Source organism: Gymnoscopelus braueri (genome assembly GCF_963280865.1).
Source record: "Gymnoscopelus braueri genome assembly, chromosome: 8".
Classification (NCBI taxonomy): domain Eukaryota; kingdom Metazoa; phylum Chordata; class Actinopteri; order Myctophiformes; family Myctophidae; genus Gymnoscopelus; species Gymnoscopelus braueri.
The window spans coordinates 10,953,639-10,973,205 of NC_137609.1; the positions used below are offsets into that span (position 1 = coordinate 10,953,639).

Sequence of the window (19,567 nt, forward strand, 5' to 3'; positions counted from 1 at the left end):
GGCTATAAGAGCAAGAACCACCAAGACTGGTTTGATGACAACTCGGAAACCATCCATTGCTTGCTGAAGGACATGCACGGAGCACATCGTGCAACCTTAAAGAACCCCTCATCCAGTAGCACCAGGCAGCAATGGGCTGAAGTACAAAGGGCTACTCGGGTCATGCAGGATGAGTGGTGGGGGAAAAAAAGGCAAGTCAAATCCAGTCTTTTGGCGACAAAAATGACACGCACAACTTTTACAATGCTGTCAAGAAGATCTACTGCCCAATAAACTCCCCTGAAAACAGCAGACGCCTGGCAGTCCTGAAGGACCAGCATAGCATTCTGCTGAGATGGGCTGAACACTTTGGTACCCTGCTTAATCAGGACTCTGATGCAGACCCCACCATTCTCAACGACCTGCCTACATTTGCTCCTATGCGCAATATAGACAGCCCCCAACTTTCCTGGAGGTCCTATCAGCTATCCGCTCCCTCAAAAACAATACGTCCAGTGGTAATGACAACATCCCTGCTGAGCTGTTGAAAGTCAAGGAGGCTACCTCTGTACAAGAACATTTCACATGTACATCACCAAGGTCTGGGCTGATGAGAACGTCCCACAACAATGGAGAGACGCCAATGTTGTCACCATTTACAAGAACAAGGGTGACATACAGGGGTAAGGCAGGGGTGTGTTCTAGCACCAGTACTTTTTAACACCGTCAACAGCATCAAGACGGAAGTAGTTTGTTTGCCAGTGGAGTGCCAACATCCCATCTACACCACCTACCTTCATGCTGCTGGTGAACAAGGGTCTGTTGTACCATCCTTCAGATACCTGGGGAGCATTCTCTCTGAAGACAACACCATTGACAATGAGGTCCAAAACAGGATCAAGCAGGCATCAGCTGCTTTTGGGAGACTCCGGAGTCGGGTCTTTCAAAACAAGAATCTACATCTCCGCACAAAGGTCTATGTCTACCAAGCCATCTGCATCACTACACTCCTCTACAGCTGCGAAGCCTGGGTAACTTACAGCCACCACATCATGACCCTAGAGCAGTTCCACAAACGCTTCCTTCAGCGCATCCTGGGAATTACCTGGCGCGATCGTGTGCCTCATTATGAAGTACTCTCAAGGACCAACTGCGGTAGTATTGACTGAGGCTACAATCACTCAGCATCAGCTACAATGGCTGGGCCATGTAGTAAGGCTGTCTCGCAGAGTGCTATATGGCCAGCTACACCATGGTCAACACTCTGCTGGAGGGCAGAAGAAGCGCTACAAAGACCAGCTGAAGACTGCGTTAAGGAAATGTAAAATCAGACCTGAGGCCCTGGAGGATGTTGCTGCTGACCGTAACACCTGGTGTCAGCTGTGCCTGGATGGGACCCAAATGCTGGAGGAGGAAAGGACAGCCAGGAGACAGGAGAGGAGACTCAAGGAGGAACACACCTACGGTTGCCGTTGCCACTACCATATACATGTCCTACCTGCAATAGGTCCAGGATAGGGCTATACAGCCACCAAAGAACTCACCGATAGAAGTGGACGTCATCATCGGATTCGATGGACAACCATAAGCAAGCATCCAGTGTGGGGTGACTGGGATCATTGACATGAAAATGCCTGAGAACCACTGTTCTACACAGTACAATCCTCACTGTTAATTTATCCATTTGTACACTCACAGAGTTAAATGAACACATTTTACAGTGTGCACCAGCACCGCTAATCCATGACGTTTTTTAAACGCTGTTGTGTTTGTCATTTTTCATATTTCCTTACCCATGCGGCTAGGATGAAAGGAGACACCCCAGTGAATAGCACCATGAGTGTCGGCCAGGCCAGGAAGTTGGTTGAGCAACTGAAAATAGAGGCCAGTTTTTGCAGGATAAAGGTAAGGCAAATCCAGTGCTTCAGTTTATACAATACAAGTGCATTACACTGTAAAATGATCAATTAATTTAACTCTGGGGGTGCACAAATGCATTACATTTGTACACTCTCTGCATTATAAATAGACACAGTACATTAACACTGAGGAAGTACAATATGTACAGGGATTTGTCTTGGTGACAGTTTTAACATACACCAATACTCTGATTTTCATATTTAGTGCAGTACATGCTGACATACTGTACAACACAATTTCATATTAAGTGTAGCTGGACAGTTCAGGACATTAAAATAGATACAGATTGAACATCACTCTCCATATATGCATTCAGTCATAATATTCAATCAGGCATAAATGTTTCTACAGTATATGAATAGTTCACTTAAAAGCCATTATTCAACCTGTGTTCTAAATGTAAACAAAGCAGTTTTCATTCATGAAAACAAGAACATGGTCCATGAAATCCAATCAAGAGGCTCTTGATTGTAACCCTTTACAGCAACGAAATATGCAAAACAAAAAATTTGGCTTGGACTTAAAATAAAAAGATTTGAAGGGGCAAATCCTTGAATCACTTAAGCCCATCGTACAACGAATAGCGAAAATAGCTGATCTAACACATTGCGATCTTTACCTTGGATTCATCGGTAGCATTGGGGATGCAAAACACTGCTGCTATTCATGAATGCAATCACCTACCTGGTAGTATCGAGAAATAGCTGTACTCTTGAGTTTCAGAGACTATGGGGTGAGAATCACTGGTCTGTAGAGAGGAAAATGTGTACATTTCATATTCATGGTCCCTGAACTTTTGGCAAAATTCAATTCAATTGGTATACTGTTGGAGAAGCTTCACTTGGTCTTTGATCCACATGGATTCATGGATATTAATTATGGATATGGCTAGAATCAACTTGATTTCATAAAGGAAACTGAGAGCTACTCCAGGACTATATTAGATTTTAATTCATACTCCAAGGGGTTGTGTCAGTGAGGCCAATGAACGTACACACCCGTTAGTTCTGGAATGTATTTAAATTCAAATGTTCGTTTGTTTTTGTTTTTGTTGCCACTTATTTAATTATGTTTTTTAAAGATACTTTTGAGTGCAATTCAGTAATTGTTTCAAATGATTAATTTATATATATATATATATGTATTATACTGCAAGTCAATAAGGGAATATAATGGATCAGTTCACTTATTGGCTTGAGTTTATGTCCAGCTCAAATCTTGATATGTACACCTGTCAACATGTCTGATACCTTTTACCTTTTTATGATTCCTTATTGCGTATTAAAGGGACACCAGCACATTTTTATTTGCATTTCATTTATTTGCTAATGGTTACCATAGTCTGTAGAAACAACAGTATTTGCAATCCAATGATCCACATTGACAGACATTTTCCCTGTCTGCCTGTTTTGGCCTTTCTCTGAATTCCTACAATTTCCATTATGCATTTTGTGGGCAAGCCATCAGCCTGGCTCACCATACAGGTTATTAGATGGCCACTCTAGAAACTGACTGCCCATAATGGTTTATGGCCACAATTACAATGATCTGTTTCATGTTCTCTTGTCATAAACAGCAAATGACAAGGTCATGGGGTCATAGTTTTCCAATTCAAATAATTTACTTCAGTAAACCTTTAGGTTTCAGCACAACGTCAATGGTTTTTCAGAGTATGGTAAATTACACAACAAAGACGTATGGTGTTGAAAATCTTGATAGTGTCCCTTTAACCCATTAAGACCTGCACCGATTCTACAAAATGTCTTCTAAATCCTAACAGTTCTTTGAAAAAAACTATGTTGCTATATCAGTGGTTCTCAAACTTTTTCAAGGACCCCCAAAATGATATGTAATTTGGCCGCGTACCCCCCATCTTGTTTTTTTGTTCCAGGGACCTCCCAGAAGCAAATATTTGAGTTACAAATGTTTGCTTTAAATATATATATATTCAAATATTTGCAAAATGTTCAAGAATTTTCAAGAATAGCAGATCTACAAGCTCGTAGCGCGGCACCGAGTGCCGCGCTACGAGCTTGTAGATGAGCTTGTATATCTGCTATTTTTGAATAGCCAAAGAAATCAAAAAATGACACAGATGCGTTCGAGGTCTTAATGGGTTAAGCATGTTCTAAACCTTAAAAATTTTACCACATTTAATATAAACCAATTACGTTGGTTGTTGTTTTATCTGATTATCGCTTCATAATCTCAATATCTTGAAGGTATCCAAGGCCGCAGCTGACCTGATGGCGTACTGTGACGCGCACATGTGCGACGACCCACTCATCACCCCCGTGCCCACTTCAGAGAACCCCTTCAGGGAGAAGAAGTTCTTCTGCGCTCTGCTTTGAGACACATCAGGGATTGTTATACAAGTAGGAGCTGTACAGTATGTACATGTATATGTACAGTGCGTACCTGTACATCAAATCTTAATAAGAGCATCAATGTATAATAGTTTTTGGGAAACCTTTCCGATGTACAGTACACCTGTGACTACAAAAATGTGTTGAGCAAACTTTTGAACCTGCTATACAGTATCTGTCTTGTTGTTACAAGGGGACTGAAAAATACAAATAAAATTGGGGTATTGTACACCAAACTCACCTATGAATAATACAGGCCCAAGCCATGACTGGACTGAAACCAGTTAGCCTACAACTCATAATAAAGTGGAATGAAATGTCTTACAGTATAACGCTGTTGGTCCACAAGTCACATAATCAGCATCAGTCAGTGAGCCTAAGTATAGCCTACAACAGTGGTTCTCAAACTTTTACATTTCAAGGACCCTCCTTAACCAAATGGACCCGTTACAGACTTGTTGGGGTCCATTTAGAACCCCATCAAGGAACCCTGAGAGTCCCAGGACCCCACTTTGAGAACCACTGGCCTACGAGTACTATAGGACACATCAAAAAGGAGATTCAACACCAGAAATGTCATCCATTTGACAAATTGTTTCGTTGCGGGTTATGTTTAGGAGTGAAACTAAACCTCACCATGGCACACGCATTTCATTCACTTGTAAACATGTATTTGCTCTGGTGTTTTATTTTGGTAGTTACTTGAGGACAATAACTAGATTATGACAGGGGCATCATTATTCATTCAAGCTTTATATTGACATTGCAACCATGTATATTGCCTCCTTTATACTCTATCGCACAATTGTATGGCTTGTCGAAAACAACTAATCTTCTTGAAGATATGTTCTTTACAGCCAGCGACACCGTCATGCATTGGAGCATAAATTAAGCTGCAAATATTGCAGTTGTGTGACCATGTATTTAAGTGTATCCGTGTAAGTGGTACTGGTAGGCAGCAAATCTGAACATACGGTAAATTAAATATTTTATATTACAACAAGCACACACACCCAAAACATTCCACTGGAAATGCAAAGGCTAATGTACCTGTATACTCCATCAAACAGCTGCTGCTGAGTGACACGGTCTTACGACAAAGTATAAATTAGTATAGCCTGAACTCTAATCACCACCTAGGCCACCTGAACAATATCCGCTGTCATTACGACAGTCCGTTTTCTATTTATTTTTGGAGAGAATAAACGGTTCTTATAATGTTGTACTTAACAAAAGTGTACACCGTCATTTTAACAATATCAGATCCTGTAAGGTGCTCAAGAGTTTCAAAAGTTGTCCACTCCATTTTCAATGTATTGAACATAGCTTTGGCTAGAAGGGTAACAATGGAATATCAAACACTGAAATAAAAAGCTACCATTACCAACTTAATTTTGTTTTAATTACAAAACAAAACACATTTGAATGAACCCCCAAAATATACAAATCAGAGTGCTTTCACAGTCTAACTAACCAGTGTTTCAGCCTACAGAATACATTGCTTTTGTTGCTTTAACAGTGACATTTGGTACCAGCATTAAAACATAAAACCATAAAATAGTGTTACTTTGCTACAAGAAGAAAACTCATCTCTACAGTGAGTATCGGGTCACATAGGGGACCGAGTTTATCATTGTAGAAGGGCCGTGGCTTTGGGGACAAGGCCAGCGTAAGCTTGCTATATAGATCATAGACTTGGACATCTGAACATTCAAAAGAACAACCACTGAATCTATCAAAAGTACTAACTAAAAAGGGTGATGATTTGCACAACAAGAAAACATTAGTGAACAGCAGCAGCTTTTAAAACACATTTTTTATTAATAAACGTTTTTTTGTCTTTTGTTTTTTGTGTTCATGAGACAGGAGTTGAGTCAAGAATCGTGATTCTATGTGGTAATGAGGTAAAAATGTACATTTGGGGCTTCGAAAGTACAAAACAAATAACAGCAGAACAGCAGAATATATGCTTCACAGGAAGGAGTCACACCATTCCCGAAGACAACCGTAGCAGTCTCCCTGTTGTTTGGAGTTTGCCCCACAGGTGTCCTTCAGCCAGTCTCGAAAGAGCTCCTCATCTTTCTTCAACACCAGGAACTGCCCAAGGACAACATAAGCCTGTGGATGGAGATATTCAGAACACATTTTACTCTAGGCCTGTCACAACGCAATAACATCGCAATTATTTGAGATAATTATATTTTGCTAAATCGTCAGAATCGTTTCTATTCTGATAAATTCATCTGTTGAACAATGTTCAATTTTCAAACATTTTTTAAAACGTGGAAGAAGAGACTAGAGCAGCTCGCACAATAAGCCTTTTTACTATAAAGGTGCCGAGTACAGGACAAAAAGACTGGCGTTTTTTTTATGTTACTACCGGTACATCTTCCTCAGAGTAGTAGTAGTATGTTTTTAATCATTATCATTTCAAAACATTTTCAAGCATTTTCCAAAAATTTTTCATAAATCAAATACAAATTCAACCATTTTCAAAATAATTTCATTACAAAACAATAAATAAGTGAAAATAGCAGATCTACAAGCTCACAATGCGCAGCGGTGTGACACGTTGGGACACGTTGTGAGCTTGTAGTTGTAGATCAACTATTTTCACTAGTTTGGGTCTCTGGGATACGCCAAATTTATCTTTTGGGTCCCGAACTAAAAGGTTTGGGAACCCCCTAAGCTAAGGAACAAAAAGGTACAATATGTTGTCGTCGTTGCAAAGATCCAATACGATATTTACACATTTTGCATACGCATACAAAAAAAGAAAAAGCAACCAAACTTCAAATAAGACATTACCTTGTCAAAGCCCTTCTCTTCTAGTCTTTTCCCCAGTGCTTCTCCAATGCCTGCTAGAGCGAAGACGGGTTTCTCCCCCATGGGCTCCGCCACGAAATCCTTGTGTTTCTGGGATGTTGACGACATGGCTGGCAGTTCCTTCTATCTGTAACATGAACGAATTATCACCATTTACCTTTACCGACCAAGGGATTTGTCAACTAATAACAGTAGCTTGTCAGTTGTTGACGCAGCATGACATGTCTGTTAGTATGAATTGTTATTTCACTTTTTTTGTTTTATAGTGTGTACAATTATCCATTGTTTTTCAATCAATGCACTATGTTAGTGGTTCTCAAAGTGAGGTCCAGGGAACATTATGGTTCCTTGAGGGGGTTCGAAACAGGATCCTTTACAGGTCTTCAACTCTGAGACTCAATCCAATCCACTTTATTTATAGAGCACATTTAAAAACAACAGCATTGAACCAAAGTGCTGTACACTAAGTAACAAAAAATATACTAAAATACTAAGAGCAAAACAATACACAATTAACAGGGGGGAAAACACATATAGGGTGCAACATATAGTTATAGACACATTGCCTAGTGGAAATAGCAACCTCAGTCTGAATCATAAGGCCAAGGAGTTCAAGTGAGTTTTCAAACGTGATTTACAAATGGAACCAATTTCTAACTTCATTTCATTTGTTCACTCTCAGAGCCATGGGGGTCCTTGAAATTAAAAAGTTTGAGAACCAATGCATTGCTTTGCTTATGTTTGAGACCTGCCTCAAGTACTGTACTTCTTCTACTGTACATTTTTTGTATAATTTTTATTTTCTATTTTCAAACATGTTAGTACTTTTACTTTTGGTACTTTAAGTATATTTTGATGCCAATACTTTTGTACTTTTACTCAAGTAACATTTTGGACACAGGCCTTTTACTTGTAACACCACTGACAGAACATTTACTTTCAGTCCGCCAGAGAGCGACGTCGCACCAAAATACCAAAGAAGCCGGAAATGACGCATATTACGTCACGCGCATCTTGGCGGTCCGGTGCACACAATTAATATGAAAATTACACCTTATAAGTCAAATAATAATAATAACAATACTTCAGTGTCGACGCGACTCTTATCATTTGAAAATACGTATTTTTAGTTGAGCGAAAGACTCGTGCGACAAAGCCTAAAAACCGCGCGAGCCATTCATTCCACCAGTGCTACTGCTAATGTTAGCTACGTTAGCTTAAAACAAGCGGGCTATCATTTACAAGATACAGTGACTGACTAGTAGCATTGCAGTCAGTCATTACTCGTTACTCACTGTGTAACAGTACATGTGTAACAGCACATAACAGAGGTGTAAAGTAACTGAATATATGTACTCAAGTAATGTACTTAATTACAATTTTTATATAATTATTATTTTCCATTTTCAAACATGTTAGTACTTTCACTTTTAGTACTTTAAGTACATTTTGATGCCAAATACGTTTGTACTTTTACTCAAGTACATTTTGAATACCCGGACTTTTACTTGTAACAGTACTTCTACATTGTGGTATTGATACTTTTACTTAAGTAAAAAAATTGAGTACTTTTTCCACCATTGGGTAATACTAGCTTAGCTTGCAGGCTTTATGTTTTCTAGTCGCAGCCTTCAACGTTCAGCTAACTTCTCGTGAAGTTTACCTCGAGCTTCAACGACTGTGTTATAGAAAACAGAGTCATAATGACTCCTTCATACAACGTGCTTTATTTGAACAGTGAAGGGCCGTACTAACTGTGTGTTCACTCACCTTAGTGTGGTGCCTGGTCTTAAAGCCTTAAATGGTAGTGCTTCTACTAGCGAGTTGTTCTCCTGCTGCCTTCGGTTTTATTTAAACAAAAACTGGTCATTCCAGACCTTCCAGCCAGACACATCCGCGACCACAATGCAATGCGGCCGCGTCATGAGCGTCCATGTTTGTAGTCTGCCCCGATTTCGATTTGTAGGCATTTACCGTAGAACAGGAAGCAGACACATTCTCCACTGTTTCCCACACAGTGGGTCGGGACCCATTTGTGGGTCGCGAGTAAATATCCCATTTAAAAAATAAAACAAAATTATATATATATATATATATATATATATATATATATATACACACACATTATTTCAAAAATATTTAAACAAAAACAAATCACAACTTTTCATCAATTAAAAACAATTCCAACATTTCTCTCAAATACTTCATAAATAAAATGAAAAATCCCATAATTTCCATTAGATGAAAAGAAAGTTTAAGAAGTAGTGAAAATAGTAGATCTACAAGCGTTGTGAGCTTGTATATCTGCTATTTTCACTAGTTTGGGTCCCAGGCAAACATCTCATTTCTCTTTTGGGTCTTGAGCTAAAACGTTAGGGAACCACTGTTCTAGACTAACTGGAGTTACAGGTTTACGAGGGCGTTGCAACTGTCGCATAAGAACATAACTGAACAGATTAAAAATGTTTTGTTGTTTGGCAGTGCTGGCGTTGCAGCAGGGACTTCATATGGGTGACATCACTTGTGAAGAAGCTTGACCAACAACAGGTGGTCTCCGTCATATAATGTAATATGGTAGCTACCAGTGGTGTAAAGTAACTAAGTACATTTACTCAAGTACTGTACTTAAGTACAATTTTGAGGTACTTTTACTTTACTGGAGTATTTCCAATTGTCTATACTTTTACATCTCAGAGGCAAATATTGTACTTTTACTCCACTACAATTATTTGAAAACTTTAGTTACTAGTTACTTTGCAGATATACATTATTACATTATAAAACATATTAACCACTTTAGCCCTATATTATACAAAGGCTAGGCCTATTTGAAAATAGCCGATCTACAAGCTCTCAACGTGTCGCGAGCTTGTAGATCTATTTTCAAACATTTTTGTGCTTTTACTTTTGGTACTTTAAGTACATTTTGATACCAATACTTTTATTTGAGTACTTTTTCCACCACTGGTAGCTACCATCGCCCACACACAGTGACACTTTGGAACACATGGTTCTCTGAATGGCAGGGCCTGTAACAACCCTTACCCTTGCCTGTTAAAGTTGGATAGGAGGTTGTTGTTTTATTTTTAAACCCTGTAGGCAAAAGTTTACCTCCCATAACTATGCATATTAACTTTACGAATAATCTATGCAGTTGCATATCACTGACCATTGGTGGTTGCAATTGCAAAATAAAAAATAAAATAAAAATTCATGGAGCTGCAAAAGAAAATCCTATTAATAATGGATTCACCTATAATGGACTTTGACATAAGCAGTACAAAACGAATTACAAACTTTCCCAACTATTGACTCTCAACCTCCTTATCTATGCTTTTTCTACCTTCTTTTTCATATTACCTAATACAGTATTTCTCAACCAGTCAGCTCTGAAGTAGGCTGGGTCATGTTTTGACTGGGTCACGAACAAACAATATCAACAATCGAATACCCCATTTCCACCAACATGAACCTAGTTCTGTCATTTCATATATTGAGCCCTGGACGATGGCACGTTCCTGAGAAATCACTTGAGGACTGCTAATCAGAATGACTGTGACCTGTCAGGTAATGGCAACTCAAGGTTATTCTATCACTACTGATGTTTAATTTAAAAACAAGACAAAAGGGAGCGTAGTCTCTACACCGGGCCTGGAATTTCGTCATTTTAGGGGCAAGGCCACTTGGCCTTTGGTGTCGTCCATTTTTTGAGGGCACAAAGGCCAAATGCCAGGCCAGGGAGGCCACCAAATAAAACAAGATTTTAGTCCATTGAAATAATTAATTGGATTTAAGGGTTAAGGATGATTTTAAATGTAATATGTAGACTATCTGCAGTGAAATAAATTAATTATGGTATTTACAATCTGATCCATGCTCAGCCCTGCACCAATCAAAGTCACTGGATTGGTTTAAAGATGGGGACTCAGGGGAGTTAAGAATTCAGAATCTCAGCAAAAGACAGTGGAAAGAGAGACGTCTACATATTGACAAGAAAGAGACAGAGGAGAAAATGGTGCAGTCAGCTCGGGCTTTAAGGCCACTGTGGCCTCAGGGCATGACATTGTTTTTGAGGAGCACAAGGCCAAACTGGGGCAACGACGGCCATGGCCTTCGTGGCCTCCCTGAAATTCCTGCCCTGCTCTACACTGTCTTTTTTGGCATTCTGAGACAATAACGGTGGAATATATAAGCTCCCTCAGCTCAACACAAACAAATATGAACTAAATGACATTCCACATATATCTCCCTGTGTTGTTGATTAACAATAAACAAGAATGTGTATATATATATATAATACAGTAAAGACAAGCTGTTATTGCTCAAAGCGAACTTTTATTTGCTTACACCTGACAATACAAAGAGGAGAATGAGCAATGACGTCAGTGCCTTTCCACTCAGAACTGTGCGCGTTAAATATTATTTTCAGTGTTCTGACATTTAGCATCCATTTGACATTTGCATCTACAGTATCTCTGGGGAAACAATGAAGCTTCTGTTGGTGGAAATTAAAGAGGAATGGTATTTAGTGCAAGTGTAGCAGTAACTGAGGGTTTTGCTGCAGTTTCAGTTTCAGGGGACTAAATTTATCCTACAGACTAGAGAGAATGCTGGGAGCCAAGCTACAGCTCAGGCCAGTACCATCAGGCTCCACGTTGATTTGCTTCACAACGCCATCCTCCACCAACATGGAATATCTGAAATATAGGAAATAGGATTTGGTTTGTACCGTAGCAATACCTTTATTTGCTGCAAGACAGAAAATTAATGTTTACTCATTTAGCAGTTTTAGCAGTTTTTGAAAGAAAGCAGTTCTTCATATAAAATATTCAGTTAATGCATAACAAAATTATCCCAAGTCCTTATCACAAAGGCACTAATTGGTGACATCATTAACATTTGCACTAGTATTCTGTATTCAAGGAGAACACTCGAAGAGTCAAGCCCCACAAAAGATAAATCTGTGCACATCTGCCTCTGATTCTACGAAAACAAATAGCGCACAAACCTCTTCGATCGCTTGTTTCCAAGTGCCGCAATAATCTTCTCATTGTCCAGTAGCAGGTCTACCGCCTGTGAAGCAGAGAAAGAGGTAGAGGCATGGATACACACGCACAACCATAGAATATTATATGGAACCTACACATATCAGCGGGTGCTGGTTTACCTGAGTGAACGCTCCTGTAGCATCAGCCAGCATTCGAACCTGCAAAAGGATGCACCAATTTTAGTACAATATTTGTACAGGCCAAAATACATCTGATCTTGTGATCCATCATGACTTATCAGGTCATCTCGGACAGATTTGCCATCTGAACCCATAATCAGAACAAAATGTGGAGAAGCAATGTTCTGTTTTTATGTACCACATATCTGGTACAATCTCCCAGAAAACTGCAGGTCTGCTACTACTCTCAATTCTTTCAAATCAAAGCCAACTTCTTTTTTTAAAATTATTATTATATTTAAATGTCCTTTGATAATGTGTTTCTTTTCCACTCTCTTATGTCCTGTGTCTTAATGCTTTGTTTTATGTAAAGCACTTTGAATTGACATTTTGAAACGTATGTGCTATACGGTACAAATACTGTGCCTATGCGCCCGTCTGCTCTTTATTTGATTAAAGCAGTGAAGAATGACAGTACAGATGATGCAGAGTGAAGGCATGATCTTCAAGACAGGCAATAAACCAGACTTGAACCCAGAACACCGTGATTAGGTCTGTATCCAAACAGCTGAATGACCAGGATTCCCAATACTATTCTGAATGATTAGCTAAAGGTGGTCAATAGGAATTCTCTGAGGAGCTAGAATCATTTGATTAAGATACGATCAGTTTTTTTTTGTTGAGTCACCAGCTGCTGAGCTGCTAAGCAAGGTTACTTGCGATACAGCAGCACCACCCAGGAATCTCTGTTTCAGAAATTCTGATGAAATATTTATCAACTCCTCCCTGGTCAATGATAAACCTATCGATATAAATTGCAGATGGAGCTACAGTATGCAACCAAGTGAAAGTGAGAAAAAAAAACAGTTGCAAAGTTCTATGGTTTTTGTTGCTGAGTCTTAATTTTGAACATAACATGATCTAAAGCCTGATTTATTTTGCTGAGCTCACAATACTAACCACTTGCCTATTCTGGGGGGGAAATATTCGCCAAAAATAGCAGATCAACAAGCTGGTAGATCAGCTATTTTTGGCAAAGACATTTGGTGTGGACGGAAAAATGCGACCCAAGTACAGTTGTAACTCAGGTCTGTTTTTACTAAGAATAGAGGGTTTAAGTGGGTAAGGACTGGAGACCGGTGCAGCTCTGCTCCATACCTTGCCATCTGCGCCCTGGTCCTTTCCCCATGCAGCCATGACAAATGCATCGTTGACAGCAATGCAGGCGATCACATCCATCCCCTTACTCTTCAGCTCTGCAGCCTTCTCCACAAAGCCTGGCAGATGTGTCTGGGAAGAATAAGAGAATCACACGTAGTCGTACATTCTGAGCTGAGGTACCTTCTAAACAAAACAAAAAAAAGTAGACTGAAGGGCAAACACTTCCTTTCATTGAATGTAACATACATGCAACTAAATAAAAGGTCTACAGGAATTACATTTTCATGCATTTCCTTTCCTCATACCATAGGAAGCAAAAACAAAGTTGTTATTTTTTAATTATTGTTATCTTAATTCTTTTGTATCTCCCTACTCCCTACCTGTATAGTGCTACCTACTGCAGTGCCGCTGTGACACCTGAATTTCCCTCGGGATCAATAAAGCTCTATCTATCTAATATCTATACAGTACTATGAAATGATACGGTACATTCCTTCTCATATCAATAAATGAAATGCAACTGACAAATCAAGTATATAATGATGCCAGTCATTTTAACACAAGGTTATCATAAGGCTGTCCATAACACGTTCCTTTTTCTAATAATCAGGGAGGTCAGAGTCCAAGTCATCTGCAGCCCAGCACGCCCAGAGGACTATTGTGCCTCGAACTGTGATTAAGGGTTATACAAATAAACCTGACTTAACCACTTAAACGCTATTTATTTTGTTGACCGACCCCGGACTCTACAGAGTCTACACCAAATCTCTTTGCTGAAAACAACCAAACTACATGCTCACAACGCATTGCAACACAGCGTGTTGTGAGCGTGTAGATCTGCAAATCTCACCATGCCAAGAATAGGGACGCTAGGGCTCACGTAGTTAAACAATTGTGCAAATTTTTTGTTAGCAGAAGAATTAATCAAGTGAGGGTGCACAGAAGAATCGTGAGTATTGATGTAACTGAGAGGATCCATTTGTACACTCTTGGAGTTGGGTTTTGCAGCGTGGGCCTACCTTGGAGCAACCGGGAGTAAAGGCTCCAGGCACAGCAAAGAGAATGCCTTTTTTCCCCTTGAAGAGCTGATCCATTGAAACCGTATTGCCTGGCTCTCCCTCCTGGACAGCCACTGCTGGCAGACTTTCACCAACCTTTAATGTGGGATTGGAAAGAGAACAATACAAAACAATATTAGAAAATGCTAGTGCCCAGAGAAAGGGTAAAGCCCTCTTTTCTTGAACAACATGTGCACCTGCTGCTAGTCTCCCTGTCATATTGCCAACGGTCCCACTCAATACAGAAATAAGTGCTATTAAAAGTGGGCTGCCACAGCCACAGAACGATACATACAGGCACATCTTTTCATCTTTTGGAATACTAATAGAACTCAAGCTGGTAAAACGTGAGGTTCCAAGGGGTCCCCAGCTAAGACAGAGGTCCCAAAGACATCAATATGCATGTGTGGATGGTCTAAATTATGTATGTCAAACTGGGGCTCTTTGAAATGTAAAATGTTGAGAATCACTGGCCTAAAATCTACTCAGTTCAGTCCGGTTTTTGGCCACAAGGTGGCGCTTCAAACCATCAGTCGTGCAAGCAGCGAGAGACGCATTGCTTTCCTGCTGGTCCAAAATGGCTGTGCGCTTCTCTCCTGCTCTATGCTCTCCTGACATGAAGCTGTGGGACAGTGTCTGACCCGAGCTTTGTGTCAATGACACCTTGTTTAACAATAACTGACTCGTGAAAAACGCACGGGACGCAAATGGCCTTACTTGAACAATATGCATTATGTAGCCTACCAACCGACGAGGCAAATAGTAGCCTATATAGAGCCTATAATAACAAAACTCCGTGTAAGGTCGTCTTATACCATTTATTTAGAAGCTACGCTACAGAACAGACTATTGCGCAGTTTGTGTTGTGGCGTTGTTGTTGTACACGTATTATTAGGTTAAGTTGTTAAGTTACAATAGACCAATGTTGCAACAATTATTTGGTGCTAGTCATTATTATTAGGTTATAAATCCATTTAGGTTAAAGCATTGCATTGGTTAGAGCTAAATGTGCAAAACGTGTAACGGTTCAGCTGAATGCATGAATATAGGACTATATCTAATCCTCTTTCATTCAGCTCTATATCTAAGCTGAATGAAAGACAACGGTAACGTTCATGTAGCTTACATACGCATTTCACGCAACGGCGTCGCCTTATTTCATCATGCAACTAGATTGCAGCTAAATAACCGAAAATATAACCTTTTATTTAGGCTATATAGGGACATAATCGCGGATGTTTTTTTTCTCCAGATTAAACCGTTTTTAAACTGAAATGGTGCAATGAATGAAGCTTCTTACCTTAATAGGCATGTTTGCAACAGCGGTCGTGTGTAACAGTCTGAGTCTGGTGGTTAAGACACGAGTGTGTTTGGTAATGGCTGAGACACACAGCATGACTGTGGGTTGTTGAATAATAACAAGCCCCCTGCAGGCTGTCAATGACTGGATAGATAGTTCTCTATACAAGTTGACCGCGACCAACACAACTCAGCACAACTTTGCTCAATTTAAGCTTCGCATCCGGTTTGGATTGAACTTCCTGACTATGTACTGCAGCTTATTTATAACTCTACGGTAGGCCTACTGCGTCGGTGACAGTGTCCTCTACTGCAGTATTACCTTACACACCTTTGAAACCCTGGCTGGACTGGGCAGTGGTGGAAAAGTACTCACATTTTTTATACTTAAGTAAAAGTATCAATACTGCAATGTAGAAATGCTCGAGAAGTAGAAATTACTTGAGTAAAAGTACAAAAGTATTGGCATCAAAATGTACTTCAAGTACCAAAAGTAAAAGTACTCATTATGCAGAATGTCCCATTTCACAAGTTTTCACAATTTATTTTGGGAAATAGCAAGCAACTACAAGTTCACAATGCCTTGCATCGCAACTGAGCTTGTAGATTTCCAAATGGCTGAAGTGGTTACTGTCTGTATGTTTTGTAATAATAATCAAAATCAAAATCTACAAAGTAACTAAAGTTTTCAAATAATTGTAGTAGAGTAAAATATATTTGCCTCTGAGATGTAGTGGAGTAAAAGTAAAAGTAGGACAGAAAATTGGAAATGCTCCAGTAAAGTATAAATACCTCAAAACTGTACTCAAGTACAGTACTTGAGTACATGTACTTAGTTACTTTCCACCACTGGTGTTAGATGCTCGCTATATTCGGATAGCAATCATTCCTATCCTAATGTTTGGTCAAGTAACAGGTCTCTCCAGCACTTTAGTAAACAGAAAATTCATTTTCAGGCCAGGATACCAAATTGTATCCAATCAGGAGAGAGAACAGGATACAAGATAAACAAGTGAGTGATAACACAAATAAGTGAGCAGAGAAATTTGGAACTGGTGCACTATAAAAATTGAAGTTGATAAATGGGTACTTTCTCTTAATTGGATGGAATTGGCAACCCACCATCACCGAAACATTTATTTTCTATTAATGAAAAATCTGGAGAGACAGTTATTGAACACTCAATTGCAATGATTACTATCAGAATATAGAATAATATTTGCTGATGACTCAGCACTCCTGGTCTCAGACAAGGACAAAATACAAATTGAGGAAGCTCTCAGTTCCGATAACAAACTATCATTACACCTTGGTAAAACAGAATCCATTCTTTTTGGGTCCAAACATTCCCTTTTGTAATGTAAATGCAAATGATTTCAAGCCAGGTCAGAGTTGGCAATATAGTAATCTCAAGCAAAGAGGTTACCTGTTTTTGCTGTATTCTTGACAACAAACTGGGGAAATCACATCATCAAAAGTGATCAAAAATGCCAAAATCTTTGGGGCAGAATTTCCTCTTTTGTCAACAAGTGCTCTCAAGACTCTAGCTGGAGCCCTCATCCAATGCCACTTTGACTATGCTTGCACCTCTTGGTTCTCCAACATCTCAATGTAATTAAAAACTATGCTTCAGACCTCCCAAACAAACTGATTCGACTACTTCTCGGCCTTAAGCCCATGACCCACCTAATTCCAACACATTTTGCTAGTCTGGGATGGCTCAGTGTAGAAGACAGGGTCAAGCAATTAAAAATGGGATTGGTTTGTCAAAGCCGGGGCTTTGCCCTCAATGCCCTCAATACCCTCATACCTGACTAACTACTTCTCCAGTGAGTGACACGGACACCCACCACAGCCACAATACTAGAGGGAGCAACAATGATCTGGTACCACCCAAATATAGAACAAACATGGGAAAATTCTCATTCTATACTCTGCCACCAAAATGTGGAATGCCCTGACGCCATTCCTTAAAAAATGGCTGGCTTCTTTCAAAACCAATCAATCAATCCAACCAAAACATATCTCTTACACCACCTTTAGTATTACAATTTATAATTTAGGCATTTAGCATAATCCAGAGCGATTTACAGTAAGAAAGTACAAAACAAGGTAATACATCAAATGAATAGAAATAGTAATCTAGGATTATAAGTGAACCAATAACCTATCATCAGTCTAACAGTAGAATATCAGAAAAGAAAAAAATCTATAATCTTTACATTGAAACTATACACACTATGCCAGGTCAACAATGACCTGGCATCTGTCTACATAACATGCTATCTAAATGACATTTTAGCCATACCTGACTATATAGCCTATACAAGACTATACAGGACTATACACCCACTAAATAGTGCTACTATAGTGCTAGGTCTACTCTAAGGATGACAAATTTAAGATTTATTTGTGGTACATTAGCCTACTATTTGAGCATTTCACATTGTTTAATGAATGAGAACACAAAGTCTACCATCATCTTTTTAGTTTTAATGAACAATTTAAAGGTTTCAGATGAAAGATTTCTAAACTATTGAAGCCTATATTACTGAAAAAACAATGCAATGAAGTAGGCTACTTACCTTTATAGGCATGTTTGCAACCGGTAGTATCAGACTGATCACAACTGTGTTCTGTAATGTCTGAGAATGATACACAGCAGCAGCATGTCTGTGGGTTGGGTTGGGTTGGGTTGGATGGGCTGCGGGGGAAGGGGCGGGAATACAATCTTGGTGCTGAGCCAGGAAGGGACATGTGTTTTACCTTGCAGATCAAATTTGGTTGCATCTGGGGCACTCAATAATAATAATATACATTATTCGACTACTGCAAACATTCATTTAACATTTTCAGTTTTTCATAATATTGCTAAGGAAAGAAATGACATGCAGGGTAACTGAGAACCCTCAAATCAATGGCACGTGTTACTTTACTGCGTGCCTTTTCATACACACGCACAACACCAAAACATTACATTGTTATCAATGCACTACACAAACAAATTCTTGTTTAAATTGGATGTCTCACAAAATCAACTTTAAGGGAATTCATCTTCTCTGCATTTTTGGTTGTTGAGTTCAGCGAACAGAGGATGACTTGTGCCTTGGTAGCTCAGCTGGTAGCGTTTTTTAACCACTGGAATTACCAGCCATGTGTTTTATTCAGTTTAATTTGGGAATTTGATTGATTGATTTATTGAATACTTTATTAACAGTTTGCCCCAAAAAAAAGCAAAGAAAGTACAGTTTAATACAAATACAATGCTAAAAGGATTGAACCCAAGAAAGCACTATGGCTCGTTTCCATTGGGGTCCTGTGTATTCAATCCATAGAAACATTTTGTGACAGACAAATATACAATACTATGCAAAAACATCATTTAAACGAGTTGTAATCATAAAGAAAAATATGTACAGTAAACAGTTCTGGGGGGGGCATTTCTGGTGGTGATAGGCTTGAATCTTTACAGGGGCTAGTTCCGAATTGCAGCCACCTGTAAGTGCGGTTTTGAAGGAGAGTAGGATTCACACTTTTTTATGACTGTTGGTAAAGCATTCCACATTTTGGTGGCATAGCAGTAACACATTTAACCCCTAGCTTGAGCCAAATATGTGTTGAACGTGATTTGTGGAGCTCCCTCTGGTGTTGCGTTTGTGGACATCATGTACCTGTCAAACTAAGTAGTTTGACAGGTACATGGGTGTCTTTGTGTTTGAGGTGTAGTGGATCTTGTAGACCAGGCTCATTGCAAGTTGCTGTACTCTGTCCTCTACCCTGAGCCATCCCAT

At 39.4% G+C, this 19,567-nt stretch overlaps 3 protein-coding genes across 4 annotated transcripts; 1 reads left to right on the forward strand and 2 right to left on the reverse strand.

Annotated features, from left to right (window-relative positions):
- Positions 1–1,785: 1,785 nt before the first annotated feature.
- On the forward strand, positions 1,786–4,250 carry gng3 (guanine nucleotide binding protein (G protein), gamma 3; the record flags this gene model as incomplete). The annotated part of the gene is made up of 2 exons (XM_080435656.1): positions 1,786–1,884; positions 4,122–4,250. The coding sequence occupies 2 exons, from the start codon at positions 1,786–1,788 to the stop codon at positions 4,248–4,250; spliced, it is 228 nt and encodes a 75-aa protein (XP_080291782.1).
- Positions 4,251–5,645: 1,395 nt separating this feature from the next.
- On the reverse strand, positions 5,646–8,990 carry banf1 (barrier to autointegration nuclear assembly factor 1). Its single transcript, XM_080435865.1, has 3 exons — positions 8,862–8,990; positions 7,074–7,218; positions 5,646–6,383 (listed from the first exon to the last, which is right to left on the reverse strand). The coding sequence occupies exons 2-3, from the start codon at positions 7,197–7,199 to the stop codon at positions 6,237–6,239; spliced, it is 273 nt and encodes a 90-aa protein (XP_080291991.1). The 5' UTR covers positions 7,200–7,218; positions 8,862–8,990; the 3' UTR covers positions 5,646–6,236.
- Positions 8,991–11,406: 2,416 nt separating this feature from the next.
- Positions 11,407–18,477, reverse strand: prdx5 (peroxiredoxin 5). Of its 2 annotated transcripts, none has more exons than XM_080435654.1 (6): positions 18,362–18,477; positions 14,439–14,573; positions 13,417–13,548; positions 12,259–12,297; positions 12,100–12,164; positions 11,407–11,788 (listed from the first exon to the last, which is right to left on the reverse strand). In XM_080435654.1, exons 1-6 carry the CDS (start codon positions 18,371–18,373, stop codon positions 11,683–11,685), a joined length of 489 nt encoding a protein of 162 aa, XP_080291780.1. In that variant the 5' UTR covers positions 18,374–18,477; the 3' UTR covers positions 11,407–11,682. The 2 variants fall into 2 exon arrangements, with proteins under 2 accessions (XP_080291780.1, XP_080291779.1); XM_080435653.1 differs by lacking the exon at positions 18,362–18,477 and adding an exon at positions 15,778–16,051.
- Positions 18,478–19,567: the final 1,090 nt, after the last annotated feature.

Coding starts and splice junctions, on each gene's coding strand:
- banf1 (XM_080435865.1), bottom strand. CDS start 7,199: ATGTCGTCAACATCCCAGAAACACAAGGATTTCGTGGCGGAGCCCATG. Junction 6,384..7,073: donor AAGAGAAGGGCTTTGACAAG/GTAATGTCTTAT, acceptor CTCCATCCACAG/GCTTATGTTGTCCTTGGGCA.
- prdx5 (XM_080435653.1), bottom strand. CDS start 15,873: ATGCTGTGTGTCTCAGCCATTACCAAACACACTCGTGTCTTAACCACC. Junction 12,298..13,416: donor ACCAGGGCGCAGATGGCAAG/GTATGGAGCAGA, acceptor ATCCTTTTGCAG/GTTCGAATGCTGGCTGATGC. Junction 11,789..12,099: donor GGAAACAAGCGATCGAAGAG/GTTTGTGCGCTA, acceptor CCTATATTTCAG/ATATTCCATGTTGGTGGAGG.